Source organism: Phaethon aethereus, assembly GCF_964289735.1.
Source record: "Phaethon aethereus genome assembly, chromosome: 3".
Lineage (NCBI taxonomy): Eukaryota > Metazoa > Chordata > Aves > Phaethontiformes > Phaethontidae > Phaethon > Phaethon aethereus.
The window spans coordinates 16,273,576-16,291,565 of record NC_138576.1 but is presented as its reverse complement, the minus strand read 5'-3'; the positions used below and the strand labels follow the sequence as shown (position 1 = coordinate 16,291,565).

Genomic DNA, 17,990 nt, shown 5'->3' with positions numbered 1-17,990 from the left:
TGAAAATTGCTATGGAATTGTGGCATCACAAGAACCAGATCTAACTCCTAGCTGCCTGCACCATGTATTAACCGATTTTAAATGTTCACATCAGTATTACTGTTTGTAGTTAACCAGGGAATTCCAACAAAGAGAACCCAACATGTTTCATTGGACTGATGGATTAGACTATTTAATATTTTTATAAGCTTATTTTATTTCTTTGCTGTACAAAGGCAGAAATGCAAACCATCTCAATAAATCTACATCAGTAACTACCTAGACATGATACAGATATATACAAAAAGCCCGATTATTTAACTTCAGTGTTGATACCATAGTTCATGCAGAGCTGGATGCAAACAATGCAAACAGCATCTACACAGTGTAAGGCATAACCCTCATGATATTTACATCTTGTTCCTTACAGTGAAGGCTTCCAATACACCAGTTCTTTGTTACATTTGTATGTGACAATTCTGCTTAGTATTAGTGCAGCCTCAGAACTGAAAAGTGCATTTCTTTATTTTATACATTCTCCTAAGGATTGTGGGTCATTCCAGAAATAGTTTTCAAACCTTCATGTTTAGAAATACTTCATTACCTATGTTTTCCACCAATTAAAATTATTTCATAAACTAAAAATATCATTTTCCCAAAGCTCTGTAGGTCACATGCAATTAAGAAAACAAAGCTCCTAAACACGACTCTAGGAACTGTCATCTTTTGACTTGGGAAGATAAGCAATTCTCTGAAAGCACCAACCAATCCACTGCTGTTTTAAATTTAAAACATTTTGGAACATTTCAGGTTAGTAAGTTTGCAGATCCAAGCGGCTTTGGAAAAGCTCTGTAACACAGATTGCATTCTGTATTAGATTTTTGAGTTGTAATGAATCTGTCATCTCAGGTGGTTTGTTTTTTTTCTTCCCCCAGAGATCTCACTTTGAAAGGAAAGTAAAAAAAGGAATATGATTACTGTCATTGTAGGAAATATAATTCTGAGTCATTTCACAAGCAAAATAAAGCAAAAAAAAGTCTAAGATAAAAAAGTCAACTCTTCCCCTCAGCTATAAAGCAGCACTGCTAAAAATAACTTACCCTTTGTGTTCTGTGCTACTGCAGTTCCCGCCACATTTATTTTTAAACCACAACATCCTGCAGCACTGGGGCTCTCAGGAGACTGTATTACAGCCAATCTTGTTTTAGGAGATCAAACACTACATCCCCACTTCTGCCTGCCCTCTCTTAGGCAAGACAGTAATGAGCAAGGGTAGCACACTCTTCGTGTCTGAAACAGCACCCTCACTCTCATGACAACTATTTCAGCTGCTGGACTCTGCAGTGACGCAGCTAAGAACCAATACACGCTGTTGTGTCTGCAGAGCGCAGCTCTGACAGGAAGCCAGTAACGAGCAAAGGAAGGAAAAGGTCAGGGAAGACGACTGCCTTGCTATGTGTGCACGTGCCTGACTCTCTGGCCTCCTGCCGCTGTGAGGTAACGCAACAGCATAGACTTCTCTTTCAGGCATTTCCTATACTCCCACACATTTTAAGCCCACAAACTATGCCCAGAACATCATACTTGTACAGTACAGTTTTCAACTTTGTCAGAACAGTATGCCTGTTTTTAAAATATGTGAGGATAAAAATGTAAATGGCAGACACTACCTTCATCAGGAGGAACTGATGGATTGATTTCAGAAGTGACAGTATCCATATCTTCAAAAGGTTTGGCACCTGCCTTCTCTTGTTCCACCTCACATAGATATACATCAATGGGTCCTTTTGTGCTCTTCACATGCACTTCTATGCAATCCTATAAAACAGCAACTTGCATATAAACCAAAGAACAAATCTTATGCATCAGTTACCTATTTTTGCATATTTTAAAGCCAATAGATTAAGAACAGAACACATAGAGGAATGACATCACTATTTAAAATTGTGTTACTAGTTCTACATAAATTATGACTATTACCTAGATTTGTAGGCCACTTACTACGCACCGTTAAGATAGCATGGTTTCATTTTTAGTGAACATGCACTTAATTAATCTTTGTTTAGTCTTTTTACTGACCTTTAGAACCTATATGTTCAGGAAGAGTAACAACATTTAAAACTTGACAAGTTGATGCATGGGATTAGAAGACAAATCAGAGCACAGAGCAGCTTTAATAATATGGCAAAGCAACTAAACCATATTACTTTTACTGCTTTCCTTTAGCAGACATCACATTGCAAGGCACAGAGCAAATCAAATTCAGTGGGCAACAGGAGAAGATTCTGTTCTCTCAAGTACAGCTTTTAAAATCCTGCCTTCTTTTGCTTCAGGAAGCCTCTGAAATCATATCTGTTTCACCTCTAAAGGATAAGAGCCAGCTCCTTTTACCAGTGAAACCACTGGAGATCTATGCAGTGGATCTAAAGTTTTCTGATTCTATTGATTCGTATCTCCTTTTCCTACAATATCACCTCCCTTTCTGCACACAAAGCAAGGCAAATTTGATGAATAAACAATTAAGAACATTATAAAAAAATGTACATGCAAAAGGAAAATAGAATTAAAGCTCCATTTGTTATCTTAAGACTACTTCCACTCTTTCCCCTCTTTCACAGCACTACAGTGGGTTCCCAGTATATAGGCCCAGGTGCAGTGCGACTGGGTGCAGAGGGCAAAGCTATGGCTCTTCTGTATGACCTGAATGGGAGGATGCGTGCTGTACCATGCGGTGAGGACAGGGCACAGCTCCCCACCACCATGAAAAAAAATCCATCTTGACATCATCTACTAGAATGCCAAAATGTTTTCTTTTGCCAACCGTACTATGCATTTCATACTTTAATGTTATAGTAACTGTAACATATAATAGCTATATAATTGCTATCTACTCATTAAGACATTTACATACTGTTAGATCATTATCAAATCATGCTTATTGCTTTGATTGGTTAGATTTATAATTTTTGTAGATTTTAGTACACAAAAAATAACAGCTTTTTTGAAGTTTCAGTATCCTAGTACTTATCAAACAAACTGACAGTGGAAATAGTAACATCTATTACAGCTGTTCCATTCTCTCTAGCAAAAAACAAATAACTAAAACTCAGACATGTTTATTGTTTAATAATTTAGGTAAACAAAAATATCACAGAATCACTAAGGTCGGAAAGGACCTTCAAGATCACCAAGTCCAACCATTAATCCAGCGCCACCATGTCCCCTAAACCATGTCCTGAAGCGCCACATCCACACGTTTTTTGAACACTTCCAGAGATGGCGACTCCACCACCTCCCTGGCAGCCTGTTCCAATGCCTGACCACTCTCTCAGTGAAGAAATTTTTCCTAATATCCAATCTAAACCTCCCCTGGCGCAACTTGAGGCCATATACTGAAAATAAGTTTCTTAGGCTATTATCCCTACTGCATTGTTTAGTAGAACACAAGAATAAAGTACCAATATTTGTTATACATGACAAAGCAACTGGAAGTCAATTACTGATTGCTGCTGCAAGAATCAAATTTGAGAACTTTTGTTCCCTTAAGACAGAAATGTATAAAACTTACTTCTTTAGGAATTGGTATTTCCAATTTGGTTTCCTCTGGAGCTTTGATTGCAATCACAATCTGTTCTTGAAATGCCTGAATGCTATGGATATCCTGATACGTCACATACGCTAGTGTATACATTGGTCAAGGATTCTGAAAAGTAATTTGCTAATGGGCAGAAGCAAAGAGTATGATGTTAAGATATCCTGAAGCAGAATACCAATGTAAGAAGAGTGGTAAATAGTTCAGCTGAGGTTACTTTAAAACTAGCTTTGTAAAATTAAGTATTAGCTAACAAGTGGAAAACGTTTTTTCTTTATTTCTAAGAAGGAAAAAGCATTTTAAAAATTTGAGATATTAAATATTAAAATACACAAACAAATTTGACAAACAGTTTTCACAGATGCTGTCGTAAGTCTACAAAGCAAAGGGAACGCTTCCCTTGCGAAACTACTTCTTTGTTTTGTAATAACTACGCACATAAATAATTTCCTGGAAAACTATGGAATTATTTTCTTAACCAGAACAGGTAAGATGTAATGAAAAGTTTTCCTGGTATCATACAGAAAATGGTCACATTTCATTTGAGCACAGACCTTACCATTCTGCCAGACAAGGGAGCTAAGTAATATTTTATTGTAACCTAAAGCCAAAATCCAATGTTTATGTCATATTAAAAGAAATCCCTTTTCTGTTATCAAAACCCATCTGAAAGACAAGACTGCATGGGAACCTGTCTCAAGAGACAGAGCAGTATTAGGACACAACCAACGTACCATTGTATCTTCTTGGCAAGAGGCCACTGGGACTCCATTTTGGGTCCTCTTTCTCATCTCACTAAGCAACTCAATCTCACTGGTAGGTCAAGACCTGCCCCTGAGACAACTTTACTCTACAATGGAGAGAACAAGGTGATGGTCATGGTACTAAGACTACTGCCTCACCTCCATTCTTCTGCAGTGGAAAGGTCCCACAACTAGCACTCCCCTGAGAACAGGCTAGATTGCACATGATACTGTAAAGCGGGACACATGACTAGGATACACTTATATAAAATAACCTTACACTTATATAAAATAAGTTTCCTATTATAAAACTCATTACCAAGTATTACTGCATACCCGTGGTATCAGCCTACACCTATTACTAGCTACCCAAGTACTTGCAACAAAACTCACAAGTTAAAAGGATATTTTGCATTTTCTTTGTCATCTGTTAGTTCAAACAACTGATGAGCACAATCCTTGATTAATTCATCCAGAGCTTCTTCCATGGCTGACAAGTCAGAAAGTTCATCTTTAAGGTTTTGCTGCTCTGGTGCTTTTCCGACAATTTGGTCAAGATTAGAACCTCTAAAAGAATATGAAAGTTGTCGAGTATGTTTATATAAATAAGGGCCTGTTTACTGAACACAAAGAATTCCAACAGAATACAACATGGAATTCTGGCATCCTTTACTCCGCTGAAATACGCATCATTGTGCTTTTGCACTTGATACTTGTTAATATAGTAAGCAATTCAGACAGCCTAAGGATATAGAAGAACTTAAAATTTTTTTAGCTGTTAAGTAACTCAGTATGTTCAAAAGTACTCTCAAACTTATATGCATTACTCAACATTGTTGGGTTTTATCGTTTCAGAAATTAGAAGTTTCAAAGTCAACTCACACCCACTGGATATGATTCTTAGATCTTTTCTGAATTAAGTGGATTCCATCCAAGACATTGGTGATGTCATACACTCTTCGTTTTCGTACTCCAAGCGTTGTTGCTACTTCATTTAAATCAAGGACACCGTCTGGAGCTGTTTTGACAAGATCCATGAATTTTCGGGTCAAATAAACCAAGGATGCATCAAATCGAGGCTTTTTGACTTTCAGAGTTCCTGTAGAGTTTTGATAGAATATTGAGGGTAAACTACTACATGAGTATGAAGCATTCCTTAAAAAACAATAGTGATGAAGTAGCAATGAAAAGTCTGAAAACACTTCATTATTAATGCTGACATTCCAATGGCATCATACAAAGTCTATTAACTATATATACCTTCATTTGTCTGCAGTGATTGTATCTTTATAGCAAGCATGCATCTTCATGCTTTCAACATTCACGACTTCAGACTGCCAGTATGGACATTAACAGTCACGTAACTGTACGTCCTGTAGAGGATCAGACAACTGAATGAACACCAATGAAACCTTCAGTTAACTACAGATAGTCTCAGGGCACTGCCAGAGAACTGCAGCTCTGTCATCTGCTCCATGACACTGTTAAGATGTTTTTTCCACACCCTTTTGGCCCAGATTAACCAGTACATCTCCCAGATATCATTCAGGCATGGTTCAGGAGTTAGTCTGGTTTCAGGGACTATTTCAGCCTGGATGTGACCAATCTGTTCTGGGGTCCGAAAACTTAATACATGGACAAACTCTGGTTCTACTGTTTGGCCGCAAGGCAAAAGAATTGGTGATGCTATTGTTACATTAATAAATGAAACAAAGATATACAGACACCAGGACACCACAGGTTTTTAAGAGAGATCCCTGTGCTACGTGTATCCATTACCAGCATATTCACAGAAACAGCAGAAAAGTTACTGATGAACAGCTCGTTTAACTTTAGCTTGTTATTTATATATGCATAAAGCATAAAAAAGTATGTATTTTTAAAGCACAAAAAAGATATGGTACACATGCACTTAGCTGATGCTAGAGTCAATGAAAGACTGTCAAATCCTGCTGTTACTTGTGTTTTCTTCTGCAAAGCAAAGCAGGTATATCTGATCAAACTGTGCCACTGAGTCGTATTCTAGTCTAACACTTCAAGAGAACGTGTGTGCATGTGTGTTTGTGCACATGGGTGTCTGTGTAAGCAAACTTCCCTAGGAAACACTCTACTTCAAATGTCAGTATTTTTCCCAGGACGAATGAGACATGCACTTTTACTCATCGTTTATCACACCCATTCCACAGCTGCAAGATCATGTACTCTTTAACATGAAGGACAGGTTCAACAACTCAGTTTTGGATTGTGTTACTGTAAGAGGTCCAAGACTATCCAATTGGTGAGAAAAAAATGAAAAACCAACGCAGATTTACTCAAGCTACTTTTATTACATTTTTTAATACCAGTTGAAAACCCAACATTTGCCAGCGTGATGTTCCAGTTTTCTCTAAGCCAGCATGATGTTCCAGTTTTCTCTGACTCACTTTTCCCATCAGTTATTTCCTTTACAGCTGTGGGAAGGTATACTTGCAGCAGATTTAAAAAGGAAAAACTATGAAGAACATGTTGCTTCATAGCTGTTACTTCATTTAGTGTGCAGCATTCCTCCTGTTTTGCCTATATTAGATATACAACAATTTCTCATTTGTTTACAGCATGTACTCAGCAATGTAAAAAAGCATGAAATACTTCAAGAATAATCTTCAGACATGGAATACAGCAACTTACTTCTCACAAACTGTTCGTCATCATCCACATTCAGGTTGATCATTGGTGCCTGGGAAAAAAAACAAAAAACCACAACTGACATAAAATGCTGTCTACACAGGATGCTTCTCCGGAAGAAATCCCCAAATCAACTCTAGATGCTACAGCCATCAGAGTGCTGACAACTCAACAGATACTACGGTGAAGGCATGTCACTGGGCAGAAGGGATACATGCTCATTAATTCCTTTCAGAATTTTCACCCCTTAATCTCAGCACATCGCCCTCTGTCTTGGAAAGCAGGAAACTCCACACAACTCTCGAACGCTCTGTCAATGGTCACAACAGAGATACCTGTACAAATCTGCAAATACAAGCCGCTGCTATTCCATGTAACAGCTCATATACAACAAATACACTGCTATTACACAGCATTACAGTTCTTTAACAGTAGACTTCCAGACTAGCAGCAGAGTCTGCTCTGGTCAAGAAACTGACATGATGAGCCTAAATTGGAAAGACAGACTTGAGAAGGTCTCAGGTCCAACCTCCAGCTCCAAACAGGAACAGCCATTAGATCAGAGCAGCTTACTAAAAGGTTTATTCAAGCAGGTCTTGAAAATTTCAAGGGGTGGAAGGTACACCTCTCTGGGCACTCCATTCCACTGCTTGCCCGTCCTTACAGTTAAAGTGTTTCACTTTACATCAAGCTGCAACCTCTCTTGTTTCTTTTGTTTCAATTCATGGCTATTTCCTTTCAGCCTCCCATCACGCACAGCTGTGAAGCATCCGGCACCAGCTTGTTGTTAAACTTCCCTGCCAGTACTGAAGGGCTGCTGTGGTTTAACAAGCTCCCTCAGCAGTTTATCAACAGCCTTCCTGTACTGGTGGGCCTACAATAGACACAGCATTCCAGAGCAGCCTTGTACGTGCCAAGCAGAGAAGAATCATCACTTCCCTCAATTTGCTGGCTACGCTCCTGCTAATACAGACTCATATGCCTCAATGCCAGGGCCCAGTGCTGGTACACATTTAGCCCACTGTCGGTGAGGACCTCCAGGTCCTTTCAGCAGGGTGGTCCTCCAGCCACTCAGTCCCCAGCCTGTACCACTGCAGTGTACAGGCCTGGGTGCAGGACTTCACACTTGAATGTTCAGAGCTTCCTTGGCTGAATTTTGAGGTACCTGATGAGCCATTCCTCCAGCCTATTCCTACCTGTCTATGGCACATCATGAGGGTACATACCACATCCTCTTCCTATCAATAGGACAGGTCACAGAATCATTAAGGTTGGAAAAGGCCTTTAAGATCATCCAGTCCAACCATCAACACAACATGACCATGCTCACTAAACTGTGTCCTGAAGTGCCACATCTATACATTTTTTTGAACACTTACAGTGATGGTGAGTCCACCACCTCCCTGGGCAGCCTGTTCCAATGTTTGACCACTCTCTCTGGAAAGAAATTTTTCCTAATACCCAGTCTAAACCTCCCCTGGCGCAACTTGAGACCATTTCCTCTCATCCTATCACTAGTTACTTGGGAGAAGAGACCAACACCCACCTCACCACAACCCCCTTTCAGGTAGTTGTACAGAGCGATAAGGTCTCCCCTCAGCCTCCTCTTCTCCAGGCTGAACAACCCCAGTTCCCTCAGCCGCTCCTCATAAGACTTGTGCTCCAGACCCCTCACCAGCTTCGTTGCCCTTCTTTGGACACACTCCAGCAACTCAACTTTCTTCTTGTAGTGAAGGTACAAGGTACAAGTGTGGGTCCCAGGACAGACCTCTGAGGAACTCCACTTCTAATCCACTTGCAGGTAAAGCATGAACTACTAACCACTGCTCTTTAAGCCTGATGATCCAGCCAGGTTTTTGTTACTCAGCTATCTAGCAGTTTACAATCTGTAACATCCCAACTCAAAAAAGAAGATGCTGCAGGAAACTTTTCAAAAGTCCTGCTAAAGCTAATGTAGATAACATCCAAGGCTTTGGATCTACTGATCCAGTCATTTCATCAGCAAAGGTAATCAGTTTGCAAGTACAGTCGTGTGGGCTATTCCCAATCGCCTTCTCCTTCATGCATCTAGAAATAGGTTCCAAGAGCATTTGCTTCACCATTTTCCAAGGGACAGAAGTGAGGCTGACTAAGCTATAGGGGACCTCCACAATCTCTCAGAGATGGCAAGCGAGGAACCTCACAATATCAGACAGCTCAGGATTTACCCCAAGACAGTCCTATGGACCTGTATGCATTGAGATTTCTCAAGAGATTCCTAACTTGACACTTTTCCATTGCTGGTTGTTCCTCTCCTTGAACCCTGTCTCTCAGACACAAAGCCTAGGGGACATCAGTTCTGAAGACCCATGCAAGAAGGCTGAGTACTTCAGCATTATCTGTGTCTGCTCTTCCTAAATCACCTGCCCCATTTAGCAGCAGGTTCACACTCCCCCGTCCTCCCCTTACCACTAATGTAGCAGTAAAAGTTTTTCTTGTCACCCTAGATATTCCTTGCCAGTTTCAACATTAGAACTTTGACTTTCCTAGCATCATACCTGCATGTCCAGACAATGTTTTTTATCCTTCTCCTTTATAGCCTGTCCTTGCTTTCACCTCCTGAATATGTTCATTTTGCACCCCACCTTCCGAGTGCAGGCATAGCTATGCCCACCCCTCAACATGTTTACTTGTTTTCACAAGCGTCAGGATGGAACATCCCTGTGCTTGTACAATGTCCTTACAGACCTCCACTTCTTCAGCTCCTCCAACTTTCAAAGTTGCCTCCCTCAAAATCTCAGCTACCTGTTGCCTGAATAAACTGGAGTCCAGGTTTTGTACTCTGCTACTTGTGTTCCTCCATACATGCAGGGTCTTGAACTCCACCATTCTATGGCTGTTACAGCCAAGGCTACTAATGATTACCACATCCTTGACTTCCCTGTTTATGAGAAGCAGATTCAGGACAGCATCACCCCTGGTTGACTCATCTAAACATCTACATAAGAAGCTGGGCCCAACACCCTTTGTTTCTTACAATATTCATCTCCAGTAATAAGAAATTTCCAATTACCAGAGTAAAACCTTACATAAACTTTTTCATGGCTTCAAGACGATACTACCAGGTAACATTTAGCCCAATAGTCAAGGTTAATAAAAATAACAATTTTTTTAAAGTATCACATAATTAGAAATAGGCCTGTTTTTTGTTAACTACCTCATAATATTACTAAAAATAGCAGTGAAAGCTGCGTGTAAGAGGATTACCTGAACATCACAGATGTCAGAACACACGGTTGTAGTCTGTTTTTCTCAAACATAGCTACAACCTATTTAACTCGATTAAGAGGCTATAGGTAACACAGCTAAGAAAATCATCCCTTTACACTATGACTAACATTGCTACATTTTCCTTTCCCGGGCAGCCTACTAAAACGCGATGAAGGAGGGATGCATCACAACGCCCCTTTCGTGCGCCGCTCCGGCTAGGCCTGCCACGTCTTTCCAACTCGGGGATCTCCTGCTGGACGGACGGACGAGAGGAAAGACTTTTCGTGAATCTCCTTAAAACCTCCCGCGCTGGGAGCAAAGCGTCGCGGTGCCGCCCCGCCCTTTCCCCATCCACAGGCAGCACCTCCCTTGCCTGCCCGCCGTGTACCTCACTCACACGCAGGGTGTCCGGCCGCACCGGCCTCAGACGCTCCCACTTGGCAGGGCTGGCCATGTTCGCCCGGCCCCTCCTCCGGCCGGCCGGCCGCGGCCTAGCGCGGCGGGAGGCCTCTCCCGCCCTGAGGCGCGGTGGCGGAGGGAAGGTGCTCAGAGGCCTTCGCGACAAGCCTGCGAGCCCATATCGGAAGAAGACGCCGCCATCCCCGCCCCACCTCCAGGAGGGGGGGGGGCGGCAGGGCCCTCCCGCCTCACCGCGCTCCGTGACGGCCGCCTCTGACACCCCCCCCCCCGTCCCGAGCGGACGGTTGGGCGGGAGAGCGGAACCCCCGCCCCTCCCCGGCCCGTGCGCACGCGTGTGCCCGCCCCCCGTCCGAGCCGCGGCGCGAGCGAAGGTGACGACAACGACGACGAAGACGACTAACCTTCCCCGGCATGAGCGGCGGGTGCGGCGGCTCCCTTTACCCACCAGCTCCTGCGGCGCGCTCGCGCCGCCGCCGCCCCGCCCCGGCTTTCCCGCCCGCCCTCTTGTTAGCGGCGGCTGGGCGGGGCCGTAGCCGCACGTTCTATCGCCTCAGCGCGGCGGGCGTCTTGTCGGCGGAGTCCTTTCCCTGCGCGCTGGGTGGAGGGCGCCCTCTCGGCGTGTCGCCCGAATTGGTGTTTCCTCCGCTCTCGTCACCCTCGCAGAGCGGCGGAAAAAAGGATTTGTTCGCCCCTTTCCTCCTTGTCTTGCCGGTGGGCTGCAGCCGGAGCGCTGCAGTGGGCTAAAGTGGGTCAAAACGAGGAAATTGTCGCCACTTCGGTCACTGCAAGGAGGGAGGTTTTTCTTCCTTCGGTGTACAGCGTGAGCAAGGAGAGAGCGCCCTGCTCAAGCACCGTCGTGGAAATAGGTGTGAGAATAATTAGTATTGCTTTTTTTCTTTTGCCAAATAATCTGCTTCTGCCACGACTTGCTGGTATAAGAAAGCCGAAGCTGTGTATGTCACTCCCTGGGCAGACAAGGATCCCATGGCCATGTCAAGAATAAGTTAATGATGAGAGGTTTGTGGGTGAAGGGCTGGGTATGCTCCTCTGGGGCCAGAGAGGAGCCAACAAATGGGGCTTGTCTGAGCTATGCCTGTCCATTTACCCCCCGGCAAGAGGTCCCAGATCCTTCCCCAAATACCCACTCCATTGCTCCTGCCCTTTCTTCCACACTTCCCACAACCTTTCAGAAGCACTGACTATTGCCTTGCTCATTTGTCAGCACCAGCAGTAACCTCAAAATTGCCTATTTAGTAGGTAACTTATGTTTGTCAGACAAAAATATTTCTTAAAACACGGCTCCTTGTTTGGCAGCCGCTTTGTTGATTAATGGCTCTTTACGGCAGTTAACTGTCCTCTATCATATTGTACAACAGGTAAGTCTGTCATGGAGTTCTTTTGCTTAAAGAATTTGTGAACTATTTTGCTTCCTCCACCCACACCGTAGGTGAAATTTCTAGGCACTTTCCTTCCCCGCCCTCAGGGCAGGTGCTCTGCAGAAATGTGAATTTCATTTCATTTTGTGTAAAAACTGCCACTCTGGTATGAGGAATTCAAAGCCATGAAGAACTTCATTCATCTTCTAATATGCCAGGCTGGCCAGGTCAAATAACATCCTATTATCTTGAAAAAATACTGAATTCATTTTAATTTACTAGCTGTTTCGTATCCCTTCAGGTTAGACATTCCTTCAGAGTAGCTTATGTCACCACTGATACATCAGATGCCTTGATAGAGGATGGAGTTTTCTTCATAGTAACCAATTGTCAATCAATTACATGGTAATAGTTGTCCTTGTAGAGATGTGTAGAACTAAGGTGGGTTGCTTTCATGCTCTAATGAATTTATAAGAAAAAAAGGGGGCAAAACATGTTACGGCTCCTCAAAGGCATGGTGTCTGTGTATCAGGAGACATGAAGCCTTGTCTTGCGCAGTTAAAGATATCATGCGAATGTTGCTTGGAGAGCTTAGACTGCTGCAGATGCAAAAGGTTTTCCTCTCATGGAGGTAACAACACATCAGTGAAATGTAAAAATATACTTTTTTGTATGGGCAACATGATCCTTGCTAATGACTCTATGGTGATAAATGTAGTCCCATAAGGAATGAATATTTCTCCCCCTTTATTATACTTTTGACTGGAAGACCTGACTTACCCTTGTAATCACAGTTTGTATAAACCCACTGTGATAAAGCATTTTTTTTCCAACTGGAACAGCAAATGGTTTGGATAGATGTCTTGGGCCACTTTAGTTTGGGGTGATGTAAGGAATATGCCATGCAGTATAAAAATAATTGAATAGGATTTTAATGATTGTTGGGTAGTCAGGTATTAGGAGGGAGGCTAACAACTCATAACCTGAGGATTAGCATACATGAATTTCTATATTAACCCATGTGGAAAACATTGCATCAACATTTAACTATGCTGCTGTTCTAGTCAGTCATAAGATCAGATTCTGTTGTTCCTGTGCTTCTCTGTCCTTGGCTGCTGATGTATCTAACTGAGCAAAGAGAAGCCCCACATGGATTTAGATTCAGGAAGGTTTTCTATATTTACATGAAAAATATAAAATCTAATTTTTATTTAGGAAAAGAATTAGGCTTTGAAGTAACTGACTGGACTGTCAGGAGTTTTGGCTGTGGCATTCTGTTGATCAAAGAGTTTGATTCTAGTGTGTTGTTATTTACATTTTATAAAGCTGATAATTAAATTTCTCCCACATTCTTTATCACTCTTGTAGATGAAAATGTAAATTATACCCCATTTACTCATATCTTGTTGCATATTAAAATGGCTGTGCATTCTTTTTAATATGTCGAGACATTAATCGTACAAGGCATGATTCTTAAAATGAAAGATTTGTTTATTTATCTGAAATTGTTTTGTTTGATTACATTAGTTCTTAATCTGCCACCAGGGGGCAATAATTCCATTTCCTAAATCTGATTTTTTAACATTAATACATACTAGAACAATGGTTTCATTAAAATTTTTGAGGGACTGTATGTGAAAGTCAAAACATAATTTTTTTAGAAATGCTTCACCTGTGTAATTTAATGCCAATTACGTTAATATTGTAAGTTTTTACTCTGTACTATTTAGGCATGTAGGTTTTACTTCTATTTTGAGCAGCTGAGACTGTTTTGTAAAAGTTTTTACTTGTGACCCTCATGCAGCATTGTAATGGTGCAAGTTTTGGATTTCACGCAAAATAGGATTTTTTGTGGTTTTTATAGTGCCATTGTAATATTTTAAAATTTCTTTTGAATGCCAATTCTTTCCTATTCCTCTTTTATGTTTTTCTTACACTAATGTTCCATTAACGTTTACTAGCCTATATACATAATCCTGAACTTGGGAATTATATCACCTGACAGGTACCTTTATATCCTTATATGATATGTATTTATTTTATTTATGTGCATAGTATTTCCAACATACTGCAGCTAAAGCCAAGGCCGCCTTCTGTAAAAATCTGTACAATTCTGTGTCAAATGCAATCTTCCCTTTAATGATAATAATCTTGTAACTGGGTCTTCCATGAGGTGCATATGTATTGTTGCAAAGATGAGCCAGAGGAAATATCTTCCTACAAAGGTGCAAAAGTACGAGATCATGAAAGACAGAAATAGATGTAAGTATCTAAACTACACAGAATCACAGAATCATCCATATTTTGGTATATTAATATGTCTGTATATACTTTCTAGCCTCCCTAAGTTCCTACTAAGGTCCTCACCACTGCATAACAGTTAGGCAAAGAGGTGTGGAACATTACTATGTGATTTTTTACACTGTAAAATGTAATGATTTAAATCTGTTTCTGGTATTAGTAGTTTTTCTTGATGTGCTTAGCTTAATCTGACTGAAAAAAAATGTTCCGGTATACATTGCAAATAGTCATCCATTAACTGAAGAAGGCAAATCTCTTATTTCTTCACTTTGTCAAATGAGTATCAGGAAGATCAAGTCAGTTAATCACATATGAACAACATAGTGCTACACAGCATTCTCTTTTGTGGTATCCTGAATTGCACACCTGAAATAAAATTAAAAGTCACAGATGTGGTATCATGTTGGAAATGTGAGGTTTAGGACATGATGTAACTGAAGCCCCTACTTTTTGTAGCTGTAACCCAGAAAAGAAATTGTATAGATGGAAAAAGTACCCTTAAGGTGACGTTAGGGTTATGTAAATAGCAAGTGCTTGCTATTTAAACCAGAACACTCGTTTTATTGAAAGTGTTTTATTGAAAAGTTTCAGTGAATATTGTTTTCATGGTAAGGTTTTGAAAGTTGGCAACAAGCCATCTCCCATCTGAAAGAATATGGGGGTTTCTAGGCAAAGGTCTTAACAGAGCTTCCTGGAAATTTTAATCCATGCTAAGGAGTTTAAGAACAGAAGAAGATTCCTGTTACAAAAGTGCATTATTGTATTTGTTGTTTTTATCTTTTTAGTTGCAGAGGAGGTGCAGACATTGTCTGATGTATTTCATTTTCTCAGCATTACATATATGGAAAAGTTGAGGTAGGTCCTCATTATTCCAGGAATAATCAGACTGGCATGTTACCTGACGAAAATGCAGGCATGTGCTTTAACTTTTGATTACCTTCAGTCACATGCATGGGCATGGCTCTATTTTGGCTATGTAATAAGCATGCCATATGACTGAAAATACTTAAGACGTTAATTGTCTTACTGTGTCAGTGAACTATTATGGTAATTGTTGTTGCTGGGGTTTTTTTGTTGTTGTTTCTGGGGTTTTTTTTTTAGAAATTATCAGATAGGAATCCATTCTGCACTAGAAAACAACTGCTTTTTGGTTATGAGTGCTATTCCAGATGAGGAGTGGACAAAACCCTGTTTCCTAGAAAGAGAGGGAAAGAAAAGACTATGAGCCAATTTAATTGTTCTAGTAGGGTGGATCACTCTGTAGACTGTATATCAAGTACATGGGATTCATATGTTTCAAAGGAGTGATTTTGAAGAAAAAAGTTACGAATTTCATGTAACATCTAGACAGAAAACTGGACAGGATTTTTTTCCTCTGATAATGACTAGAATGTTTCAAATAGCTGTCAAGTGTCTTGCCCGGTTTCTGTAAGGTTGTCACAGATGGCTTAGTTCTTGGCATTTCAGCTTGAGTTTTGCTGTCATTAGGGAAGTGGTGATTAAGCTGTAACTTCATTGGTTTCTAAGAATCTGATGCTTGGTGTCATTTATAGTTTGTGAGTATGTCTAGTGCTAACTTCAGAATACACAATGCAGACTTTTTCAATTCCAATAGATATTTAAACTATGTGTGATTTGATTATTTCCTCATTCTTATACCTACCTAAATATCTCACTATTCACAGAAATCCATCCCCAAGACACTCTTTCTTTCTGTCAAGGTTATATTGGATATTTAGTATTTTTCTTTTAAATGTCATTGCTTATATAATTTATGTTACCTCAGGGAATGTTTGTAACATGAGTGACAGATAATTTTCTTGCTAGTTTGTGAAGAGGCTTAAGAAGACTGGAGGCTGGGTCAGATACAAATTAAAAAATAGGTGATAGGCACCTAAAATGATTGCTTATAATCAATAATGCAAAATAAACATTGACTCCTATCAGAAAGTGAATACTTGAAGGCAGACTTGCCTTTTGTTTGAACATTTTATTCACAGCGAGTGTCTGTAAACTTAGAAAAAGCTTCTGTATATTTTGCATAAAACGGGATCACGGTGGCTTAGTGATTGTAGATGAATTGAAACCTTGTACTAAAATTGTTGCTTGAGTTGGAATGATCTGGCTCCTGGTTGGTGTCAGATGTGTAGATGCACTTGTTCTTTTCATACAGAGAATGAGTCTTCTGGATTGGTTCAGAATTTCATGGCTGCCATGGCAACTTTTGGGCTCTTCCACAGATCTGTAGGCTCTGCTCAGAAACCTGTGCTTCTGCCAAAAATACAATTCTGCTGTTTAAGTTGGACAGGCAGTCACTGTCTTTTGCTTCTAGAGTTCATAGTGTAGCTTTTCTGATGAAGCCCAGAATGTGCTTTGGTGGTCTGTCATTGGAAGTTGAGAGGAACAGTCAGCCTGGAGGGAAAATACCATTTATCTGCTGATATAACTCCCTTGAGAACTTGGATACTTTTGATCTAGCACCACACCAATGCCATTTTTTACATCTTTGTGGTGGTATATGATTTACAAACGGCTTATGTAAAGAAGCACCGGAGATTGTTAGAAGTGTCTGTGGTAGAAGACTTGTGCTAAACATGGCTGATGAAAATGCACAGATATTTGAAGAATTTATGTTGTGTCTACATCAAGGTTTAATAAACACAAATTCACTACATGATTGTATCTTTAAATGTAATGTGATTTATTTTTTAAAAACATTTAGCATCTTTATGAAACTTGTTTGCCTCGACTGAATTACAGCATGGATGTTTTATGTATGTGACGATTTTTCATCTCACTTTACTAAGAAACAAAGAAATGTGTTTTATTAAAAGGACACAGGAGAGTACACAGAAAACTTTGCTTCCTGAGAATATGTGGCACCAAAGTATGTTGTTCATATTCTGTCCATGAAAATGGAAATTAGGAACATCCAGTTTCAGGAAGAGTCTAAGAAACAGAAGTGTAAAGTAGTGCCTTTTCAATCATCCACTCCCAGGAGATATGCCTGCAGCATTTCACAGTCTATATATGGATATTCTGAATAATTTTCTGTGATTTCACTGTTCTGCACTGTACACTGTATCAAGCTTTGTCACAGCAGTGTTCACTTCCTTCTCCAGATGACTGGAGAAAATGCTGAGAGACAGTCCATCCGTCAGTCATTGGTGTCTCACTCGTATTTACCGCTGTTTTGGTACTCAAGTTGGTTTAAGCTATAGGCTACATGTCTTACTCTATAGCTAGTAGTTCAGCAGCTTCATATTTGGATAAAAAAACCTCTGGTCCTGGCAATGTGTTACTTCTAAATGACCTGTCCATTCAAAAGCTTCCTTTGGTAACCATCAGGAAGAAGTTCTGACCTTCATAAGTTGTGCTGACATGTGACATCTCTGGAGTGTTCTAGAGAAAGCATCTAGCTAATTTTATAGACATCTTTTAGCACCAAAATAGATGAGATGCCTGATTCTCTCCCCTTTCTTGTTTTTACCTTTTTTATTTTTAAAATTTACCATTTGTGAAAATAAAAACTCATCTAAATTACAAACTCTGGCTTAGTCCTTTTATCAACTGCAACATGAACAGCATCAAGCATCAGTTTGAGATGATTACGCATACTTATCCGGAGACTGTTGCTGTAACAATTGTGGATTGTTTCTGGTCTGA

At 40.5% G+C, this 17,990-nt stretch overlaps 1 protein-coding gene across 1 annotated transcript; it reads right to left on the bottom strand.

Moving 5' to 3' along the window:
* Positions 1-884: 884 nt before the first annotated feature.
* On the bottom strand, positions 885-10,681 carry E2F6 (E2F transcription factor 6; the record flags this gene model as incomplete). The annotated part of the gene is made up of 7 exons (XM_081998325.1): positions 885-922; positions 1,650-1,797; positions 3,548-3,657; positions 4,718-4,881; positions 5,197-5,413; positions 6,982-7,030; positions 10,625-10,681. The coding sequence occupies 7 exons, from the start codon at positions 10,679-10,681 to the stop codon at positions 885-887; spliced, it is 783 nt and encodes a 260-aa protein (XP_081854451.1).
* Between the last annotated feature and the right edge of the window lie 7,309 nt (positions 10,682-17,990).